Source organism: Phodopus roborovskii, unplaced genomic scaffold, assembly GCF_943737965.1.
Source record: "Phodopus roborovskii unplaced genomic scaffold, PHOROB, whole genome shotgun sequence".
Classification (NCBI taxonomy): Eukaryota; Metazoa; Chordata; class Mammalia; order Rodentia; family Cricetidae; genus Phodopus; species Phodopus roborovskii.
In genome coordinates, this window is record NW_026126575.1 from 7255755 (window position 1) to 7278020 (window position 22266).

The following is a 22266-nucleotide window of genomic DNA, read 5'->3' on the forward strand; positions in this document are numbered from 1 at the left end:
CACATTACAGGAAACTTTAAGATGCCTTTAATGCTGGGATTATCTTCTTTGTGTTTGAATTTTCATTTTCGTTTTTTTTTCCAAATTTTGAAGCGATCATGTATTGAGTGTCACTGCAGCACATGCCGTGAGTGCAGTCTGTCTTGGGCATCAGAATCAGACAAACTAATCATGTGAAGGAAATGATACTCTTTAGAACATTGCTACATTGTATGAGGGCCCGTAGGAGAGAAGCAGTGTGTCTCTGGCTAGCATTTCGTCTTCTTCCTCACCCTCCTGAGTGCTGGGATGACAGGTGTGTACCTCCACATGCCTCATCTTTCTGGTCTGTTACCAACTGTAGGAATAAGGTCAGTCCTATGGGCCCCTCATTGAACTAATGTGTGCGCTTAAGCGCATGGCACTAGGCTTATCTGTAATACATACTTTATTGAGAGATTACTGACCAATATCTGAAATAAGTCCTCTTCTTACATTAAAGGATAATGGACTGGCTTTTGGAAATGTATACAGTGTAAATGTTTGCAAAAGATAAAATGCTGTTACTTAACACCATGTATCTTGTTTTGTTATTAGAGATGTCAATTTCAAGGGAGCTAACCCCAAGTTTGTGTGCCTTAAGCCAGTTTAGAATGTTTAACTTGAGAAAACTGTTGCTAAAGGCATGTACCACCACCACCCAAGGGAGTCTCTTTCTAGAACATTCTTCACAAATCTTTGTCGTTCCGGTTTCTGATACTTGGCTCTTGTTTGTTTCAGGGCATCCAAGGACTGTACCGAGGCTACAAGGGCACAGTGTTGAGAGAGGTAACCCGTTACTACTGTTCTTGAAGCCCCAGCACAGGGTGGGCTTTGATTGCTGGCCTTGTTTCTTACGAATCAGAAATGTATTTGGAGGAACTGGCTTAAGAAGTAACTCAGACTGTCTAGTTGCACCTTTGGTTCTTCCATCCAGAAGAATGCTTGCAATGGTTTGCTGGATAGGCTGGTGTCATTGTCATTCTAGGTAGCTGGCATGGTCAGTTATGCAAAGGGCTGGGAACTTTCTGGAGAGAAACCCAGCACTGTCATCTTGGGCCTTCTAACAAACATGCTGTACTGATTTTTTTTAAGGTGGGGTTGGGTAGGAGAGGGAGTGATAAAGCAAGACTTGGCCCTCAGTAATGACGTCACTAGACTCTGTGGACAGCGGCGTGCTTTAATCTTTGCCTTCCAGACAGGAGTCTGCTTGGACTTTGACATAGTGAGATGTGAAAAATGTTTTTGGTCCAGGACACAGTTTTCCATGACAGAGGAAGAACTTGCTGATGTCTCCTCCTCCTCTTGGAGTTCCAGGACTAAAACATTTTAACTTGTACAAGTGTTTCTAATGTAAATAAGGTGGGAATTAATAGAATATTGGAATTCTTTGAAAGCTCTCATTTTGTACTCTCTGTGGCTTGAAGGCCTCCTTAGGGTGCATGGACAGTGTGTAGTGTGGCCTAGGCCTTTGGTTTTAATGAGGCAATGACCTACAGTGCAGCCTTGCTGTGAGCCCGTAGTTCCCTTTTTAGCAGATGGAATGCTCCACGCTCGTTCCTGTTTTCTGCAGAAATATCACCTGTGTAAGCCTTCTTTGCCCTTTCTTTCTGCCTCATCTTTCACCTGGATGCAGGGAAAAGTGGAGGATAGAGTAATCAACATGTTTTTATTTTTCTGAAAAGGGCTGAATAAATGATGTATTTCCATTCCAGAGAGTGCTAGTTTTGCATACAAACAGATAAAACACATGCCCACAACTGTTGTTCCATCCTTTCAAAAATTTGTTTTGACATATGTCATGCTAGTAATTAATTTTTTGGCTGCAGTCCTTGTGAATTGTGTGACCTTACTGAGAGACCTTGTTTACTCTAAATGGCAGAGCTTTGTTGGCAGTTTAATTGGGGCCTTGTGCATTATGCAAGCTCGTGAAGGAGCTTTCAGAGCTGATTTCAGCTGAGGTGTTGCTCTGTGCAGTCTCAGCTGGGATGAGAGGGGAATTACTGCCCAATGAAATGTAGCTGCTCCTCCAAGTGAGACAAATCAGAAGTGATGGGTCTGCTCTAAACAACATTTTTGCGTTATTAAGAGCTTCAAGCCTTACATTATCCTGACAGTAATATAAAATCCTTTTGTCTAGATCCCATATGATTGTCTCAATAAGAAATACACAGAAGCTTTAGTGGGAACCCCCAGGAAATGTATACGATTTGTTCAGTGTGCAAATTTTTTCTTGGAGATAGTTTTATCTCACTAGCAGTAACCTTTAGGAGGGGATTGAAGTTTGTCTCCATGCACTAGAAGCACGATTGTGGTGATATTTGAATATGCTATAACAACTAAAGCTTGCCTGGAGATCTGAGTGCAGAGCTGGCCACACTAGTTAGCAATAGAGGCCAGGCAGCAGTGGTACACACCTTTAATTCCAGCACTCAGGAGATAGAGGCAGATGGAGTTCTGTGAGTTCAAGGCCACACTGTGCTACAGGAAGTTGATCCAGTCTAAAAGAGAAACAGCTCACACAAAGGTGATCCTAGCACTTGGGATCACATGCTTTAATCCCAACACTAGGGAGGAGGAGACAGGAAGGGGTGTGGCTGGGTGGAGAAAGGGGTATAAGGCAGAAGACCTTAGCTCAGTTCAGTCTGGGCAGCAGTCAGTCTGAGGACAGGATCGCCCCTTTGGTCTGAGCATTGGTAGAGGTGAGAACTAGTGGCTGGCCGCTCTGCTTTTCCTATCTTCAGCATGAACCCCCTATATCTGACTCAGAGTTTTTATTATTAAAACCAATTACAAATCTGCTACACATGAAGTGTGTTCTCTGGGCTTTGTGAGCACCACCATGCATTGTGCTGTGCTTGCTCTTTGTAGAGATTGTATACTTAGCCCCCTGTTCTCCGGAACTAGTTCAATTTCTCTGGATTTTGCACTGAGTCTGATCAAGATCAACAGATTAGACTATTTGCCTCACCTTTTCTTTGTTCTTCTTTCTCATGGACTTGACCAAATTAAATATGGCTGAGCATCTTGGTGCATTGCGGTTATTGCAGTAAGATGGAAGTGGGGAGCACAGTTATATTTGTGGGCGTAGTCTAGATGATTTCAGGTCCATGGACCTGAAAGTTTTGTGCAAATTAGCCTCATGCTGCTGTATGAGAATTAGAAGGACTTGGGTAGGGAAAGAAAGCAGAGAAAAGTAATCTGTTTCAAAAGAACTTGGAGTGAGTTAAGTACAGCTGATGCTGTGCAGAACAGCCCTGCCCTGATGGGGAAGCATACAGGGGCTTCTCCTTTACCAAAGGCTGTAGTGATGCACCTAGAGTTCAGAGGTCACCCACCTGGGTGCACTCAGCATTTTCACAGTGATAAAAGCGAGCTTAGAGCTGGGGAGGTGGTTCAGCTGGTAAAGTCCCTGCCACACAAGAGTGAGGAACTGAGTTTGAATCCCCCCAGAACCCATATCAAAAGAGGGTCGTATTGGCTTTTGCCTATAAGCCCAGGGTTGGAGAAGTTGTGGTAGCCAGATCCCTGGGCTCAATGGTCACCCAGCCTATCAGAACTGGTGAGTCCAGGTGTGGTGAGAGACTGTGTTCCAGAAATGAGGAGGAACATGATTGAGGAAGACATCCGATGTTGATCTCTGACCTCCACATGCTCACACATACACACAGGCTTGCATACATATGTATGTGAGTGTACATACATGTATACACAAACACAAAATGAGACATGATTCTTGAAGGCTTGTAGTTAGAAGCAGTCAGAGATAAGCAGATATATATAGCCTGAACAAAGACAGGGAAGGAGCGTGTGTGTTGCACCTGTAAGTAGAATCCAGGATTTCCTAGGTTCCCCAGATGAACCTCCAGACAAGGGTAGATGCTTTCAGAGAACACTGATGAGCTGGGGTGCTTGCAAGGAAGATGAATTGTACCTCTTACCTCAGTTTGGTGTTTGCTAGAAGGCTGGAGGGGGAAGATGTAGGAGATGCTCCAGAAAGAGGCTGACTTTGTGTCCTAGAGGAGAAATTTGCAGTTTGTGTCTTTTGCTGCTCAGATCTGAAGGGATGATGCTGTTGGTGCTGTCTCTGTTGTAGATATTGCCATCTTAACAATGATTATCTCCCGGCTTCTTGTACAGTAGAGTAGCCACTCAGTAGTTTGGAAGTAGATAAAGATTACCCCCCTTTCCCACTCCCCCCCTTTACAAACTGGTCAAATGGATTGTATAGCCTGTTTTGAAATTTCAAGGTCCTTAATTGAGATACAAAAGTCATTGAATTGCTCTCACACCAGATTGAAGCTGACCTGAAGCTTAAGTTCTTGCCTCCAGAAGCCACTTGGTTCTGTCTGTGTTTGAATGTGTAACTGTGGGACATGATAGCAGGTGCTTGAAAGGGGCCCAGGACTGCTGTTGCTGATATAGCTGCCCAGCCGAGGGTCAAGACGCTTCATCCAGATGTCTGTCAGAGAGGAGTTTTATCATTGTAAATATAGTGTGTAGGGTATAGTTATCCTAATGGTTAGACTTTCAAAATCATTAATATGAGTATGTCAGGAAAAATTGTGATTTAAATAATTTCATTGCTAATTGACTATAAAAGGCTAATTTGCATTTTTTTCAAATAAGAGCACCATCTTCATTTGCTTTTTATTGCTATGATAAAAAACATTCTGACCAAGAGCAACTTGGCGAGGAAAGGGTTTATTTGGTTTCCATTGCTATGTCAGTCCATCATTGAGGGAAGTCATCAAGCAGACACAAAAGCAGAACCCATGAAGGAATGCTGCTTACTGGTTTGCTCCCCACGGCTTGCTTGGCCTGCTTTCTTATACAGCCTGGGACCACCTGCCAAAGGGACATCAGGCACCAAGTGAACTGCGCCCTCTCACGTCAGTTTTCAATCTAGAGCATGCACCACAGCTTTGCCCATAGCCAATCAGTCATAGTCCTCCTTCTTGGGTGGCTCTAGTTTGTGTCACTGTTGACAGAATTCTACCTAGCACAACCCATTCAAAGAAAGCCCTTTGCTTTACTAGGAATGTTCCCAGGGCTTGGTAAGTAAGCAGCCTGCCTGCCACTGAGGTGCATCTTCAGTCTGAGAGACTTTCTGAATGAGTCCTGGCACTTCAGTGTCCTCTTTTGAAGAATGATGTGAGGTGGCTGTCCTAGAACTTCACCACTTGCTGCCATTAGGTCTGTCCACTGCTTCCCACTCTCGTGTTTGTACTTTTTAACTGTCTCATGAGAGGGCTTCTTCTTAGCTATGTGTTCTAGCATGTGTCTTTGACATTGTTTCTTTGATTTCCCTCTGCTTCGCCTTCAGTTTCTCTGTCCTATTTCCATTAGTTTTTGTTTGTTTGTTTGTTGTTGCTGCTGTTGTTTGTTTGTTTGTTTTGTTTTTAGATAGCCTCCCTTTCTCTAAAAGCTGTTGCCTTTTCTCTCCCCTTTGCACGCTAGTTCTCTAGCATAGAGAGTCTCCACAGTGGGCTCTCAATAAATATGAGTTGGTTTCCTCATTCCATTAAGCTCTGTTCTGTTTTGTTCCCATGCTACCAGACACCACATTCATCTCTGAAGGGCAAGGCAGCTCTAATTGGGGCTGGAAACAGCCAAGTAGTGGCTGTTCGGATGACACGCTGCATTGCTGTGATCTGCACACTTGCTAGGCAGTGAGATTCCAAGTTAGACATACTTTTCCAAGATTTCAATTTTCTTAACCCGTAGAGAAATTATCTTTGTTAAGTCTGGCTTTGTTGGAGTAGGAGTGCTGTAGGCATTCACCGATCTACATGTCAGTGATTGTCAAATGCAGAATGACCAACAGCCTTTGCAAACTTTTAATGGGAAGTTGTCTTTCAGTCATAATCGAGTGCAAACACACTGAGCTGGATTTTAATCCTCCAGAATTCATTTTATTAACTATGACCAAATAGAACATCTGTTTAAATTCCATAATGTTGGCTTCATGGGAAAAGAAAAGAAAACCCTATTTGTCCTTGGGATTTTCCATTGCTTTCTCATTCAGTAAACGTGTACTAAGACATTCTTATTAATGGGAGTATTAAACAAATGAAAATGAAATTTCCCCTTTAATTACAGAGGTTTATAGGTTGAGTCACTTAATTGCATTTGCATTATTGTGACTACTGTAGAGATCTGTGAAGAATGAAGGATGATACATTCAGTTAATCCTTTAGTGTAAGACCTTGACGTCACTGCGCTCCAGCTTGGATTTTAGCCTGCAATTTTCACAATCTCTTCAATAAACATTTTTAACCAGAACAATGTAGTAAAATTAACTTAATGTAGAAAAAATAACTTTAGTCCTTTACTGTATGTATTGTTCGGTTCTGTTTACAGAAGCCAGCTGCTATTTACTTATTTTTTGAACAAATTGTGTTCTCACTCTAGAGCCTCAGAAATGCCTTGGCCCAGTTGATAAAGGCCTGGTAACCTGAGTTTGATTCTTGGGACCCTCATGATGGAAGGAGAACTGGCTCCCATAAGTAGTCTTCTGACCACCACACCTGTGCTGTGGTACTCAAATGCACACACAGACACGTAAACACAATAAATAAAATGCGATAAAAAAGAGTTACGGAGTCCTCACATACTTGTGGCACACTTGTAGTTTTCCACCAGCCAGCTCTTCCACATATCCAGTGGAGTCAGTTTTGTTTTGATTTTTCTTAATATACTTTCTTGTTTTCTTGTGTCTTCTATGGATAACCTTATCTTAATCTCTTGTTAAGACTGCTCCTTTGGAGGGGATGGAAACACACGCACACACACACAACACACACACACACACAAGCTATATAAATGCACATCCACGGAGAACTATTTTCTAAAATTATATACAAAATTAGTAAACAAGCTATTGTTTTGCAAAGAAGATCCTTCATCAGATATATGCCAAGTGAGGCCATTGAACACTAGAGCTTGAAAAATCTTGAGTCCTGTTACTGGTATAATCTTGCTGTCTGTACAAATTCTGTCTTACTAAAAAGATTAAGAGAGAAACTACATTTATGTATTAAGAAAATTAAATAAATTTGAAGTAAAATACAGAAATTATATGAGCACTTCAAGATTTAAGGTTATTTGGAGGAACTTGAAGATTTGTATCTGTGAGGTTTGACAGACTGGCTCACACTACATGGATTCATATAAATGAAAAGTTACAGTTTGAAATCAATAATGATCACATACTTAATATATTTTTAAATCTTTAAACTGTAAAACGTTAGCCTTTTTCCAGACCAGTAAGCTGAAGTTTGGATGATTCAATAGAGCTAGGAAGTGTGGGATTGGAATTTGAGGTCAAGTGTGTCAAGCCCTAAAGTGTGCATTTTTGTTCACAGGATGCCACTTTCTTACACCTCACAGATAAGCCCTCTGACCACTAACTTCCAGTAAATCCCGGGAAAGTGACTACAGATGTACAAAGCTTGGATCAAGACTGGAAGTGGAAAATAGCAGTTTCCTGTGCGTGTGTGCGTGCGCGCACATGCACGTGCACACATGCGCGGGTGGAGGGGCATGTGCCTGGGTGTGGGGGCATGCAGGTCATGCTCATGCCTGTGCATGGAGGCCACAGGAGGACACTGTGCTCCCATGCTCTGCCTTATCCCCTTGAGGCAAGGTCTGTCACTCAACCTAGAGCTGTGCTGGCAGCCTGCAAAGCTTACTGTTTCTCCTGTCTCTGCTCTCCATGGCACGGGGCTTACAGGCAGGCATGTGGCTATGCCCTGATTTTTTTTCACAAGTGCTGGGGACTCAGGAGCCATCCATCTCTCTAGCCCCTAGAGCACAATTTCTGAATTTTAAAGGATAAAAATTAGGCATTAATGCTGACTTCATCTTCTTTCCTGTAATCTTCATTAAACTTGTTTAAGGCTTTTTGGACAGCTATTGTCTTTCCTTCTCTGGGTTTCAGCAACAGTGGTAGGTGATGCTCAGGCATTGAGATGGCTTCAGGCATTGAGATGGCTTTGGAATGTAGCCAAGCAGCTATTAAGTAGTGGTGGAAAAGCAGAAACTAGTAAAAGTTTATTGTCTCTGCAATGCTGGTTTTGGTGGTTAATGTGAAGCTTGTGGTATAGAATGAGACACTAGAGGGTGCCCAAGGCCTGGGTTTTAAATGTCGAAGTCGGAACTGGTCAACAAGGCAATAGGAACTTGGAAACTTGGACATGTTTGCTGGCCTCAATAAAAGTGGTTCAGATTGGAGCATGATAATTTTTTTATCCAAGGTACTTGGATGCATAAATTTGTTTTTTATCTTTGGTACATACATGCTCAGAATTTAATTTTTTTTAATGTAAAGACAGTGTCAGCTGGCCTAGCATGCTTAGAGCCTGTGTTTGTTCCCCAGCACTGCATAAAAATGGGTGTAGCAGTACATTCCTGTAATGACAGAACTGGAGGCAGAGACAGGAGGAGCAGGAGTTCAAGCTCATCTTGCCTCTCTTTCGAGTTTGAGTCCAGCCTTGGATACATGGAACTCAAAAAAAAAAAAAATCAAAAACCCAAAGCAAAACCAAATAAGGAAACAGTGAGTTGAGGCTGGCCTCAAACTCAGTCCCCTTGTCTCAGCCACCCAACCCAAAGAAAACAAAAGTATATAACAAATCTCAGTATGATCATGAGGCGACTTCGTACAAGCCCGACAGATGTGTGAACTTGTTAAGGTAATGAACAGTAATGACGAAAGTCTGCCTGAGATGGGTGCTCAGGGGACACTCAGGCTGGTGGAAGGTGGCTTTGGGGCCTGGGGCAGGAAGCAGATGTGTAAGGCGATACCTGAAGTTTAGGTGAGAGCTACAGTCTAGCCTTCAGGGATTGTGGTACTGGCCTCAGTTTGCAGCACTAATGGGTTTTGTTCTGCACTATGGTTGCTGTTGTTTTTGCATGTACTAGGAACAAGCCTGCAGCTTTGTTAGGTGCCTGCTCTGTCCTTGGACTACCTTTCCAGCCCTGAGGACACTGGATTCAAGGACTATTCTAGAACCAGCAGCAGAATATGTGTGGACTCTATACCATATAGTAACTTTGATAAAAATTGGTAAATTATTTCAAAAACAAAAAGAAAAAGCAGGGGAGGGGGTAAAGAGAGGCCTCAGTGGTTAAGAGCACTGGCTGCTCTTCCAAGGACCCAGGTTCAATTCCTAGCACCCCACATGGTAACTCCCATTCCAGGGCACCTGGCCCCTCTTCTGGTCTCTGTGAGTTACCAGGTATGCGTGTGGTACATAAACACATGGCAGGAAAAAGACCCACACACAAAAAGTAAAATAATTTATTTGCAGCTCTTCCTCTCTCTCTCTTTTGCTTTCTTTCCTGCTTTCGGTTGGCCACCAGCTACCCCCTCTTCTCCTCTCCCCTCTCTCTCCCCCTCTCTCCTCCTCTGTTCCCAGCGCCTCTATGTCTCCTCCCTTTTCCCTCACTCCCCTTTCTAAGTAAACTCCTCATTGAAGCTCTAAAATAAATAAATAAAATTTATTTTTAAAAGCTAAAAAAGGGCTAGGTTTGAACATCGTGTGAAAGAATTTAAGATAATCTAAAAATGGCAAGTTAAATTTAAAGCTTAATTCTTAAACACTTACTGTTTTGTTAAAGAAATAAGTGTAAGGAGTTAGCGGAAGGCATGAGCAGCCCTGCCTACCCTGTCCCCTTCCTCACTTCCTAGAGGTAGCCTTTGAACACTGCTTTGTTCAGGTGCGTTGGATACTGAGTTTTGTTATTAGACTGTGGAATCTTTGGGATGGCAGAGGGGATGCGGTTTGCTCTATGCTCCTCTTCAGCAGCATATATCCTAGCATCCCCGATAAATGTGTCTCATTGCCTTGTATTTGGATCCTTCCTCCTTCCCTTCCTCCTTTATGACCCGCCATTTCTTGCTCTGGTGTGTGGGGCATGCCTCATGTTGACTAACAGATCCTGCGACAGTTACAGGGTGTGTAGTTTGTCTGTCCATTTACCTGTTTGTTTACCAAGGGGTTTTCACCATCCTTGCAGACGGTTTAGTTTAAAAAGGTGTTGGTAGTGTACACACTACCACTTGTGAAGGCCATAGCGTCTCCTCAGGAGGTGAGAGATGCACCCGGCACGTGGTTGTTCATTTCCCTCACGACTTTGACATTTTGTCCTGTGGAGCCACACATGTAGATTGTCTGAATCCCTGTGATTAGACTTGGGTTATTCTAGTTTGACTGTTTTTACACAGGCACTACATAAACGCTGGTTATGGCTGGCCTGTTGATCACCAGGGTAGGTGTTCTCTGATTTCCATACATGGACGACTTAGTTCCTTGTTATGAAGCAATCCATGGGGTGATATTTTGAGGCTGTGTGACTCTCCTGTTCCCTAATCATCTTTCACCTAATAGTCTTACCATCTGTGGATGCTTCTTGCTTGAAACATTTATTACATTGGTATTGCAAAACGATGATTTTCCTAATACTGTCTTTTCCCTCCGAGTTTATTAATTGGCATTCATCTGTGAAGAGTTTTCCTCTTTCACCCTTAGAGGTTTTAAATATTTACTGTGGATTCATGGATTTATTATTTTTTTTCTTTTTGAGTAACAGCTTTCTTGAGATATAAGTCACACACCATACAATCCACTTATTTAAAGTGACAATTTAGTGGGTGTTAGTGTAGCCACAGGTTTATGTTCCTCATCACCATAGCCAGGGATCCTTGTGCCGTAGTCATGATGTGTTTATATTGTTTGGTACGTAACTCCCTACATTTGACCAGTGGGAGCCTGTCCAGGCCTGCTAAGTCTCTATTGTTGCTGAGAACCTACTGGTCCGTGGTCAGTGTTGGTGGAAAGTGTATTTAGAAGTCAGTATCTGGATGGGAGGTGCATTATTGTATCTAAGTTCTCCTATGGAGCAGAAAAAAATAGTTAAATAGCTCATTTATTCTTTCTATTTCCATATAGTTATCTCAGGCAACAATATGTAGGTGCTGGCAGTATAGCTTAGTGGCAGAGGACCTATCTAGCACAACAAAGGCTCTGGTTCCTTCCCAAGCCTTGGAAGATAATGGGAAAACAACACATGTCCTAGTAACTGAGAATTGAGAATTGTCGCCTGTAGGGTGGACTTCTTTCTGATGTATAGTGTCATGGGTTTAACATGTCAGCCCCTGAAACATCTGTGCCGTCATATCCTGCTTTAATTGCCAGCAACAATTTTGATCTGTTCTCCATTATGTATCTTTTTTGAGTGTCATTTAAATAGCATCATATCATCTATAATCTCAAAACTGATGTCCATTTTTAAAACCTAAATTCCTAGTTAAAATATATTAATTCTTTGGGAACTTTAGATTTGCATACAATGTATTTTGATCATACTTGCCCTCTGCTCTTTTCCCAGACTTTCTGGGTCCACTCCTACTCCATCACCTTTATTCCCAACTTCATGTGGGCCACTAGGAGATTGACAGTAGTCTGTACTGTCTGCAGTCTCAGAGGCCCAGATGACCAACTACTTAAGGATGGAGAGCCCACACCTGACACTGGGCTTTTTGTTTGACAAGCGTAACTACTTCTGGGAGAGCATTATGCACAGTGTAGTTGTGTAGTGTAACTCTCTCTCTCTCTATATATATATATGTATGTATGTATGTATGTATGTATGTATGTATGTATGTATGTACACACACAGGAGAGAGAGACACACAGAGAGAGGGAGAGAGAGAGCTTATAAAATAGCAGGCTTCCTCCTGGCTTTTTCAAACATCCTTATGTTTACCCCCCACACGCTCACACCCCTCTGTCATACCCCGTCTTCTCTTTTTAAACTTCTGTTCACATACCCCCCTTTCCCCTCCATATCATTTTTGTTTTACTGTCTCCCCTTCCTTAAGATCTACCCTTCTACAGTCCCTTTCTAGTTTCCTGGTTTCTCAGTGTTCAGCCTGGTTTCTAGGTTTTAAAATGTCTACATGAGATAAGTGCTTGCTGAGATGCCTGTGGAGGTCAGAGGATAACCTTGGTGTTTGTCCTAGCCTTCCCATAGTTTGAGACGGGTCTCTTGGGATAACCCTGGGTGCTTGTCCTTGTTGACACGTTGGTTTGCTGCTGTTTGTGCACTCCAGGCTTTACAGGGATTCCTGTCTTACCACAGTGTCTGTTTCACACTGGTCCTGGGCATGTGAACTTGGGTCATCAGGCTGAGCTTTTGCCCATTTCCACGACCAGCTTCTGATATATTACACAGGAGGTTAATGTCCTGACCTGGACAGGCCGGGTGCCCAAGAGTCTTCCCCGTTTCTGCTGTTCTTTATTGCTGAGTCCTACTCCATTGTTGGCAAAATGCAAAGTTTATTTTCTTCTAAAAGTCTCATGGTTTTTTATCTTTTGAGCTGACTTATTTAGGGGTGAGGTTTAGCTGTTAGATTTTGTCGGTTTGTTTTGTCTTTGCATATGGGCGTGCAGTTGCTCTGACTTGATTTGTTGAAATGCTTGCTCCTTCTGTTCCATTGAAATGCTCCTGCAGTCCAGTTGGTGATGTCTGTGGGTCTGTGTGTAACAGGTGTGTGATGATTCTTCTCTCTGTGCCAGGCATGATCAGGAGTTTGTTTGCCCATCTCCAACATCCATCTTGAAAGATACTGCTTTGTCTAGGCTATTTTCTTCTCTTTTTAACTGGTAGAGTAGGCTGCTGATTTTAAAACAATCCTCCAAATTTTATGTCTTTTGGATCCCTGACCCCTACTCCTCCATCTTTTTTAATGGATAGTTAAGGCTGACTAAAACTATTCCAAAACCTTACTAGTTTCATACCTTTTTCATCAGAATGGCGGCTTTTTCTTGAATTGCTGTACTATAATGTGTGTATATTGGAGAGCCAGGACAGTTCTTCTCTGATTTTGATTCACAAAATATTTCCTTGTAGAGATTGAACTACTATTATTTTCAAGTTATTATTAGGTTACCGTGTAGTAAGACTAATCTTGACATTGACCTATGAAAGGAGCAGGTCACAGACTGGAAGTCATAGGTTTTCACGCAAGAGCTAGATTGTAGCTATTCTTTGTATCTTACAGCTGAGGCACTGACCATGTTGCCTCTTAATATCACTGTTATGGTTGCAGTAATGTTACTTCACTTGGATTTGTTTATATAGTGAGTGGGACACAGAGTTAGTTCCTTGGTAAGTGAACATGAAAAGTGCTGCCAAGGCCAGGAATAAGTAGTGACTGGCCCCGGAGTGAGCCTTCTCTCTGAATGAGTTGAATTTGGAGTAATGCTTTTACAGGAGTTCCTAGCAGGAGGAGCAGTAAGATGGGATGGGCTGGCTGAAATTGGGAAGCATCCTGACAAGTGTGTGCTTAGCAGCCTTCAGACTCTTTTGTAACTGGAATGTTTCTTTCAAGTGGTACTAAATGCTCTCGAAGTCCCTGCTGGAGTCATGTGCACAGACCCCCTTTGAAATTGGCACTCTTCAACCTCGAGTCTAACTCAAGACTTAAGTTAGAGGGGCAAGAAGAATTGAAACTGAAGTAGAGTTTGCTTATTTGGAAGGTTTGTTGATCTTGTGTGAATAAAACAACCAGGGCTGGGTAGAAAAGAGTAAACATACAGACGCATGCACATATGTGTGCATACACACTATCTCCACCACCACCAATAACAGTTAAAGGACAAAAAGGCATGGATATGAGAGAGGGAGCAGGGAGGGTACATGGGAGGGGTTGGAAGGAGGAATGGGAAAGGGGGAAGTGATGTTATCATAATTTAAAAAATCATTAAAAAGAAAAAACCACTCAATACTCATTATCCTCACTGGCTCTGGTGACACTGTATAACACCCACTAGCCTGTTTACTGTGCCTTTTCCCCCTTTGCTGAGCACCAGAGGTGTTTAGAATGGCTGTAGCAAGTGTGCCCTGAGGCTAAAATGTGTGGCTCTAAAGAGAAGGTGTGTCCTTGTGCCCTTGGCTCATAGTGTAGGGTTTCCCTTAGAAGATTTTGACTCTATTTGCTCTCATTATAAGTGAAAACAGCCCCAGTCTTGTAGCAGGGTACCTACTGCAGCCCCTCATGCTGAAATAGCGCTAGAGGTGGGCTGCAAACGAGTTCCATAAAAACTGATTGAATTTATCTCATGCAAAACAACACCCCAAACAGTTGATATCCCATTTGACAATTTAGAGAATAGTAAGCAGATATTAAAAAGTCTTATGGTGATACTTCTTAGGTATTGCTCACTATGTATGACTTTAAGTTGAAGTAATTCCTGTATTTTCTCAGACTTGCTAGTGTGTGTCTGAAAAAGCCTGTTATTTATATTCCATTTCTTAAAATAAAGAATTGGAGCCATCAAAATTGGCAAGCGTTAAGCATGCTAATTAGTTCAACATACTGACCAGTTCTCTGACTTCTTAGTTCAAAGGAGTGCATGGACAGGGGTGAAATTAGATTTAGGCCTTTTTCACTCCGGTTGTTTTAGGATCCTTGGGGTTGCTTTGATCTGTAAATAACAGCTGTCTCTTCATGCATGGTTCAGGATACATGAAACATGTTCCAAACTGTGTCTCAGTCTTGAGATTCATCATTATATATATGATCCTGAACTGGGCAGGCTCGCATTAACTGCAGCTCCTTTAGAAATGCCAGCTTGAATGAGTGAGCAGAAGTGAACTGATTTTATTCTTTGCTTTTAAATCAACTGGTATAGTATAGTTATAAGGTGCTACTTCAAGTTTACCTACCAAGTACCAAAGCATATTGACTTATTTAAATATCAGTTTGAATTATAAAAACTGAGACAGCTGTGAGCACATATAAATGATGCTTGTATGTCTGCATGTTTATAATTTGATAAAGATGTAGAAAGTTGTTCACATGTATATATGTGTATACATGTAACTAAATATTACAGATGTATACTTTAAAGATAAACAAGCTTGTCTTGCTTACTATCTAAATTTAAGAACTGTTTGATAATTAAAATTGAGGTACAACCTAGACTACTTCACTTTAGTGCACAAAACCCTGTGTTTTACTTATATATCATAATTTATACCTCTTTAGGTGCTATGTGAGAAGATTTTAGTATTGGGGAAAATTGTTCCAAGGAATGGCAGAAAACGAATAGTAGATGAAGAGAGAAACATTTAAAACCAAGATGATAAGAGCTTAGCTTTCTTTGTCTTCCACGCACTGATCAGAAGGTTGAGCTGTATGCTCTCTCTGGCCTGGCATGGTGTGCAGCAAAGCCACATCATCAGAACCCAGTTAGTGTCTTCTGCATCTTTCTGTTTGCTGATAATATTAGAGATAAGGGGCTGTGGAGATGGTACAGCCCTTAGGAGCGTGTACCCCTCCTGCTGAAAATGTGTGTTCAGTTCCCAGCATCCATGTCTTTGAGCACAGAGCTGCCTATAACTCTAACTCTAGGGATATAGCACCCTCTGCAGGCATACCAGTGACACACCTACATAATTTTTAAAAACCTGGAAAAAAAAAAATAGAAACAGTTAATGTCATATATTAACTCTAGAAATGAGATCTCTGTTTAGGAAAGTTGTTTGTTCATTACAAACTACACAAAATTTACAGTGTGTTCCATCTCTGGTTTTTTGTTACTGTTCACTGTATCAGACACCAGGAAGCCAAACCCCGGTTGCAGTGATATAATCTGCTCTCTTATGGCTTCTTGAGATGTTCAAACATCCTGCCATTGGCATGTTAGTTTTCAAATACTACACTGTAACTTGTCTTGGTAATGTGTGTAGGCACATAGCCACTGTCCTGTACCATCTGCCTTCACGGTGCCTGCAGAATGCAGATGTAAGGGATACTGTACAGCCTGCAGAGCCAAAACTCCTTGTTATCTGGCTCAGTTAGAAGAAGTCTGCTGAGTCCTGGACTCTCTAATCTCCAAAGTGCATTCCGTGCCTGGAGTGGGGTTCTTTTTGTAGAACCTCTCATTAGTTCCAAACCCAGAAGTCTTTCTAATTGCCAGGTCAGCTGACTATCAAGAGAGGGTGGAATGCCCATCTGATTCTTCAGCTTACTGGGATGGTTAGTAGACATGGAAGTCCTTATGTTCTGCCTCAGACCTTTGAATCTGGAACTGTGGGGATGGGACCACAAGTTTGCATTTTATCCCCTCCAGGTGGTTCTCAGCCTGTTGGAATGTGAGAACAACCAGACTGTATGATCCCAAGTTCAGTAAAGCGATTTCCTTGTGGGGTACAAGCTTAGCTAGTGTATGCAGCGCTCTGCCATCCAGTCCCCAGCACAGCACAAAATAAACAGCAAAGACAGATCCCAAACAAGCCAGAAACAAAAAAAGAGTTCTTGTTCTGTTTTGAAATAAAGAACTGGTGGATAATATTACAGTAACTGGTGAGGTCAAGCTTTTTCTCTTTTCATCTCTAGTAAAGTTTTCACCAAATTAATGGCAAATTCCTGATGCCTAATTTCTTCCACGTATGTTTTCATTCATATACAAAGTAGTGGACTGTTTTGGTAGTTTCATGTTTGTGTGTCACATACTTTGCTCACACTCACACCTACCCTCCCTTGTTATTATGTTATTAATGGACAATAAACATCATGATTGATTTCTTCATGAGTTCTTTTATTTTTTTAATGTTCTTAATAGTAGGCTACTTTGAATTATTTTAAAGCTAGATGATTTAAAATAATTTTCAGGATAAAATAATTATATGAAGAATTATTTTGATTATACCGAAAACACTTTGAGGGAAAACAAAACAAAACATTTAGCAAGCCAGCCTGCTTTATTTCTTCCTACTTTGATGGAGATGGCTGTTGGGTCAACCTTTTCTTCAGTGCTAAAAGCCAGTAGAAATGTTTACCCCTCAGCAGTGCCTCAGGGAGAGGAAGAGAATCGCACATGTCAGGAAAGCATCATGGGATGATGTTGTTATTTGGAGAATTGCTTTCATCTCTGATAATTCTCACACCTGCTTCATTTGGCACGTGTTCCCAATGCTCAGCAAACAGTCTGCTCTCCCCCTCCGGAGGCTTGTGGTTACAGTAACAATGAACATGCTTAACATAAAGCAAAAGTGCTACTGAAAAATCCCAAGTCTGTAAGCTCTGTGTGTGTGTGTGTGTGTGTGTGTGTGTGTGTGTACATGGCTACACAAACACACATGTTTATTTCATCATATGGTGGCTGTATGCTTACACTTTAACGCTTACAGCTATTCTGACAGCTGTGTAGAAGTATATGCCCAGGTTTCCTTGTGTGTGCACATTTAGGCCCCCAGCACACATTCATATGTGCCATGCTGTCGGCGTTCTTTTTAAGTGTGTCTAAGCCCTGTGTTAACTGCCAGCCCCTAACAAGCTACAATAGGCCATGTTCGTGCAGTAGTTGTGTCGAGTCTTCTCTTTCAGTATCCAGGGTGATGGGAGGCACACAGTGTTTGTTTGGTGGCATAGACTCGTGCAGGGAGTGGGAGTGAAGGGTCTCCTACTGGTTCTTAGATTCCCTGAGCTGCTTTTTTTCTAAGACGCTGGTCTGGACTTTTAGACTGGAGGTGTTTGGGCTTTAAATGTTTTAGACACCGTGCTTATTTAAATGCCATCATAGCTGTTTGTGAAAGTCCTGGAGAAGTTTCCTAATGCTGGTAGGTTTTGGAAAAGGAACCGTTTATTTGCTTCGGGTTTTCAGAGGGTGGAATCAGACGTTTTCACATTTTATCAATGACCCATTTGGGTATCCCTGGGCCAGCTCCAGTTAAAAATAATAGTATTTAATATTTAATAAACTGCCAAGCTTTGGAGCCATCTGGAGCTTTATTTTCTTTGCACACAGCATCTGAGTTTCAGCTGTTAGCCTTTCTCCTTTGCTCTGGGAAGGGTCAATTGCTTTTAAAGTCTTTGATGCTTGCTGTGTCAGCCCTTTTCATATTTTCAAAATGCCCGTGTAAAAGGGCTTTTCATCCATTCATGCTGATAATTCTTTTGAACTTGAGGTTTGAACCAAACTAATCAAATTTAATTATAGCTTAAATCCTGTTACAGTGAACTCCAGTAGACTTCTAGGCTGTTTTTTTTTTCTTTATTTCCTTTTTGTTACACTGGAATTCAGCCATTACCAATATTACATTAAGTGAGCAGGCCATTGACCACAGTGTGGGAGGCTCTTTGCAGTGGCCATGTTTGTGTTAAATTGACATGGTAATATGATTTGAACTTACTCCTTTCTAAAGGAAGTCATGAATTAGTCATAAGCATTTTTGTTTATATAATTCTTATGTAATCTTTTCATATCATATTTAGTGGTTTCAACAACTTAACATTCAGAATTAAAATCTGAAAACTACTTCTCTTTTGGAAACTTTTATACTTTTGGTTTGGCAGTTCTGGGTTGCTGACTTCCTCCATTATTTGTTCCATAACCCAAGACAAAAACAAAACCAGACAACTGACTCCTGTGCTGGGAGTTCCGAGTACCCTCTACTTGGCTTTCTTTCCATTTTCCAGCTGTCTTTAGACGTTTGGTGTCTGACCCTGAGGAACTTGAACCATGCTCAGTGTGGTGGTGTGAACGAGCTGTCCAGCTGGTGGAATTGTTTGGGAAGGATCAAGGAGGTGTGGCCTCACTGGGGGATGAAAGTTGCTTCCTTAGGGAAAGAGTTGGCTTTGTCGTTGTGTATGTTTATTTTTATTCTTCTGAAGATCTGAAATTCAGTGTTTCCATCTGTTCCCTTGGGGACACCACCATGACTTGTGCAGTTTTCTCTTGTTCTGAAGATTGCCTTTCCCATTTTGACTCTGTAAAAACCTACCTGGAACAGTAGCATTTACTGGAGAGAAGGTAGGAAGTGTGATAGCCCAGTACTTACTCACCCAAAGCTGCTGTGCTGCTGGCACACACACACGCATTGTACTGTAGTGTCTTGTTGACCCGCACCTCTGCCTCTGTAGGTGTTGACAGCTTTCTGCAGCACAGTGTAGATTTTATTTACAGTTCAGCTTGGGTTTCTAAGCAGATTTGGGAATAATAGCATTTAAAAATACTCCAAGTTTCTCTTCATCCATAAATAAAAACCTATATAGGTTTAGTATTGGATCAACTTTTGAGCTTCAAGAATTAAATGGCAGGTTTGTTCTTTGCTCAGGATGTTTGAAAGATGCAAAGTAGAGTTTATTTAAGAAAGAGAAAAAAAGCAAGAAGCAGTGCTCCTAGTAACATGTAAACTGACTCATTTTGAAACTTTAACTCAAAATTGCCATCTTTCCCAAGTCAATTATGGCATGGGCTTTTGTTTTAAAACGAAGTGAGATGTGAAGTCAGTTTATATGCTGGTGACTTGAAGTTTGAGTTTTGTTCTGAGTTGGAGTAGATGCAGATCTTTGCTCTGGAGTTGTGCTACCCCTCCCACGCTGGCTGTGTCAAAGGACGCAGGAGTGTGCCTCTGCCTCCAGCTCCACGAGGGGGAGTAGGAAGAGTGAGTGACAACTGCATGTTTGTCACGTTCACGTGTGAGCTGGAGCCTGTGACTGGAAAGAGCAAACTTGGATTCAAAACCAAACCATGCTGGGTGAAGACCATTTTCCACAAGCAGTGGCTGGTGTTTTGCTCAATCACATCTGATTCCTTGACAGAGGACCCTCAGCCTTACGTCTTTTTCTTGTCTAAGTGAATTGATAAAACATGTTGTCTACAGGTACAGATGTTGAGCGCTAAGACGCTAAGCACCCATGTGTCCCTAGAAATGCTGGTGTGAGACTGTAGGAGGTGGTAGTTAGACATACAGGCTGTGAGGTCGCCTGTCTGGGTACAGACCTAAGCTCCAGCACCTGACACCTGCGTGGCCTTAGGCAAGTTATTTCAACTGTCTCTTCTCATTTTCTTTCTTTTTGAGATGAGTACAAAACAATGCCTCCCTGAGAATTACATGTATTCATTCACACATGTGGGGGGCTCAGGGAGTGCCAGTGATTTCTATGCATGAGAAGCTCACGAGAGTGCCCACATACATCTGTGTTCATACATATAAGAGGTTTTGGAGAATACTTGGGACGGTGCTCTGGGAATGCGACCCTGTCTGTCATGGTGAGAGTGATGTTGCTGGCAGTTCCCAAAGCTTCCTGACCTCACCACAATCCATGCTTTTTTTTTTTTTTTTTTTTTTTTTTTTTTTTTTTTTGCGGGGGAGGGATGAACCTGTATCCCTGCAAGGGGGGGTAGATGTTAGGGGACTGCTCTAGGGTCTGCCAGTCTCCAGCCTTCCTATTGTTTTGATTCCTTCCTCTCTGGGGCCATTTGCTTAGCCATGGCTCTTATCTGTTGTGCTCTGTACTCTCCCTCACCCCCCACTTGTCAACTTGTCAGTGTGTATTTGCTAAGAACGGTTAGATAAAGTGCAGTATTGAGCCCTGTCTATTCCTGAACGCTGATGCTGCTTGCTAAGAAGAAAAGGTGAAGAAAATGTAAGTTTAAGTTCAGTCCTTAAACCAAAATTGATGGAAACTCATGCCACAAAACTTGGGGTGTGGCAAACTTTGCTTCTGAGTTTGAGACCACTCTTGAGTAGCATTTCCAGTCATAGGTATGAGGGGCTAACAGGGACACACAGGGACACTCATGACACTTGAGTAGAACTTGAGGACCTGCTTACTCTCTCATGTAGTGGGGATGTTTAGCAGCATCCTGGCCTCACTAGATGCCAGATGCCTTCCTGAATAGGGAAACCCAGACATTCTGGGTGGCTGGAAGGGCTCTGGTGGAACTGTCCTTGTGTTGAAAGTGGCACTTTGAGGACATAGGAAGTGACAGTTAGAGTAGCTTCATGTGTTAGTGACTGTCTCTAATACTGTTTTAATCATCACCTTTTATTTAACATAGCCAAGCAGGTACACAGGGATGTTTCAGTTGACAGTAGAGCAGGTGGGTGATGTGTTCTCATGAGATTGTAACGGATGCCTGCTGTCACAGCAGCCACTCACAGGTGGGAAGTGTGGTGCATGACCTGTTTGTGCTGTTGCTGGTGTCAGGAAACCCCTTGTATCAGTCAGTTTTGAGTTACACTAACAAGGTGCTCGACATAATAAACTGATCTCAGTTTTGGCCCATGATTGGCTGGTCCCTTTGCTTTGGGGATGTGGTGAGGTACAATTTCATGGTGGGGTACATGCAGTGAGTGAGCTGCTTACCTCATGGCAGCCTCAGAGAGAAAGAGATTGGAAGGAGCTGGGCAGAGGAGCTCCATGGCCTGACTTCCTGTCTGCAATGTTCACAAGGCAGGCGAGGGTGAGTGTTGTGTCATGTGTACTGACCGTTTGTACCTCTGCCTTTGAGAGCTATTTGCTCGTTACTTTAGCCCTTTTGTTGTTGATTATGTTTGACTTCTTGTTTTAGTCTTTTGAGTTCTTTGTATAGATGTTAATCCTGCATCAAAATGTGTAGCTGACGAAGATTTTCTCCCATTCTGTAGGCAGTGTGTTCATGTGACTGTCTATCCTTTGCTGTACAGAAGCTTTTTAATTTCCTGAAGTCCCATTTATCACTTGTTGTCACTATTTTTATAGTAACTGGAGCCTTATTCCTAAAATGCTGTTTATGACTATAACTTTTATTTATTTATTTTTTTCAAGATAGGTTCTCTCATAGCCCAGGCTGCCTCTAATTCACCATGTAGCCAAGGATGACCTTGAACTTCTGATCCTCCTGTCTCCTCAAATGTTAGGATCAAGGGTGTGAGCCACTGCTTCAGTTTTTTATCCTGATATTTTGAAAATTTCTCCCTACTCTGTCTTCTGTCAGTTTCAGAGGTCCCAATCTTATATTGTTCCCTTTGGAGTTGACCCTTGCAAGGCTGAGAGGTATCGGTCTTGCTTCATTCTTCTATGTGGATGTTCAGTTCTGCTAACACTATTTGTTGGAGAGAGGATCTTTCCTTCTATGTGAATTTGTGGCAGCTTTGTAAAATCAGGCAATTGTAGCTCTATGGGTCTATGTCTGAGTGCTTTGTTCTATTGATTTACGTGTCCGTTTTTATGCCAGTACCATGCTGTTTTTATTTCTGTGTCCGTAGTGTAACTTGACATCTAGGATGGTGGTACCTCTAGCATCATTCTTTTTACTCAGGATTGTTTAGGCTACCCAGGATCTTTGTGCTTCCATGTAAGTTTCAAGATTTGTTTTCTTTTGTTTCTATGAAGCATGATTTTCTAATTCAGATGGGGATTTTACTAAAATCATGGAATGTTTTTGGCAAAATAGCTGTTTTCAA

General features: G+C 42.0%; 1 protein-coding gene across 2 annotated transcripts in view; it reads left to right on the forward strand.

The window, feature by feature from the left end:
* Nucleotides 1-22266, forward strand: part of Slc25a26 (solute carrier family 25 member 26) — a 106504-nt gene that overhangs the window by 30796 nt on the left and 53442 nt on the right. For both annotated transcript variants that reach the window (XM_051203424.1, XM_051203425.1), the window contains exon 5: nt 760-807. In XM_051203424.1, coding sequence (XP_051059381.1) covers nt 760-807 — 48 coding nt within the window. The remainder of the gene's footprint in view (nt 1-759; nt 808-22266) is intronic.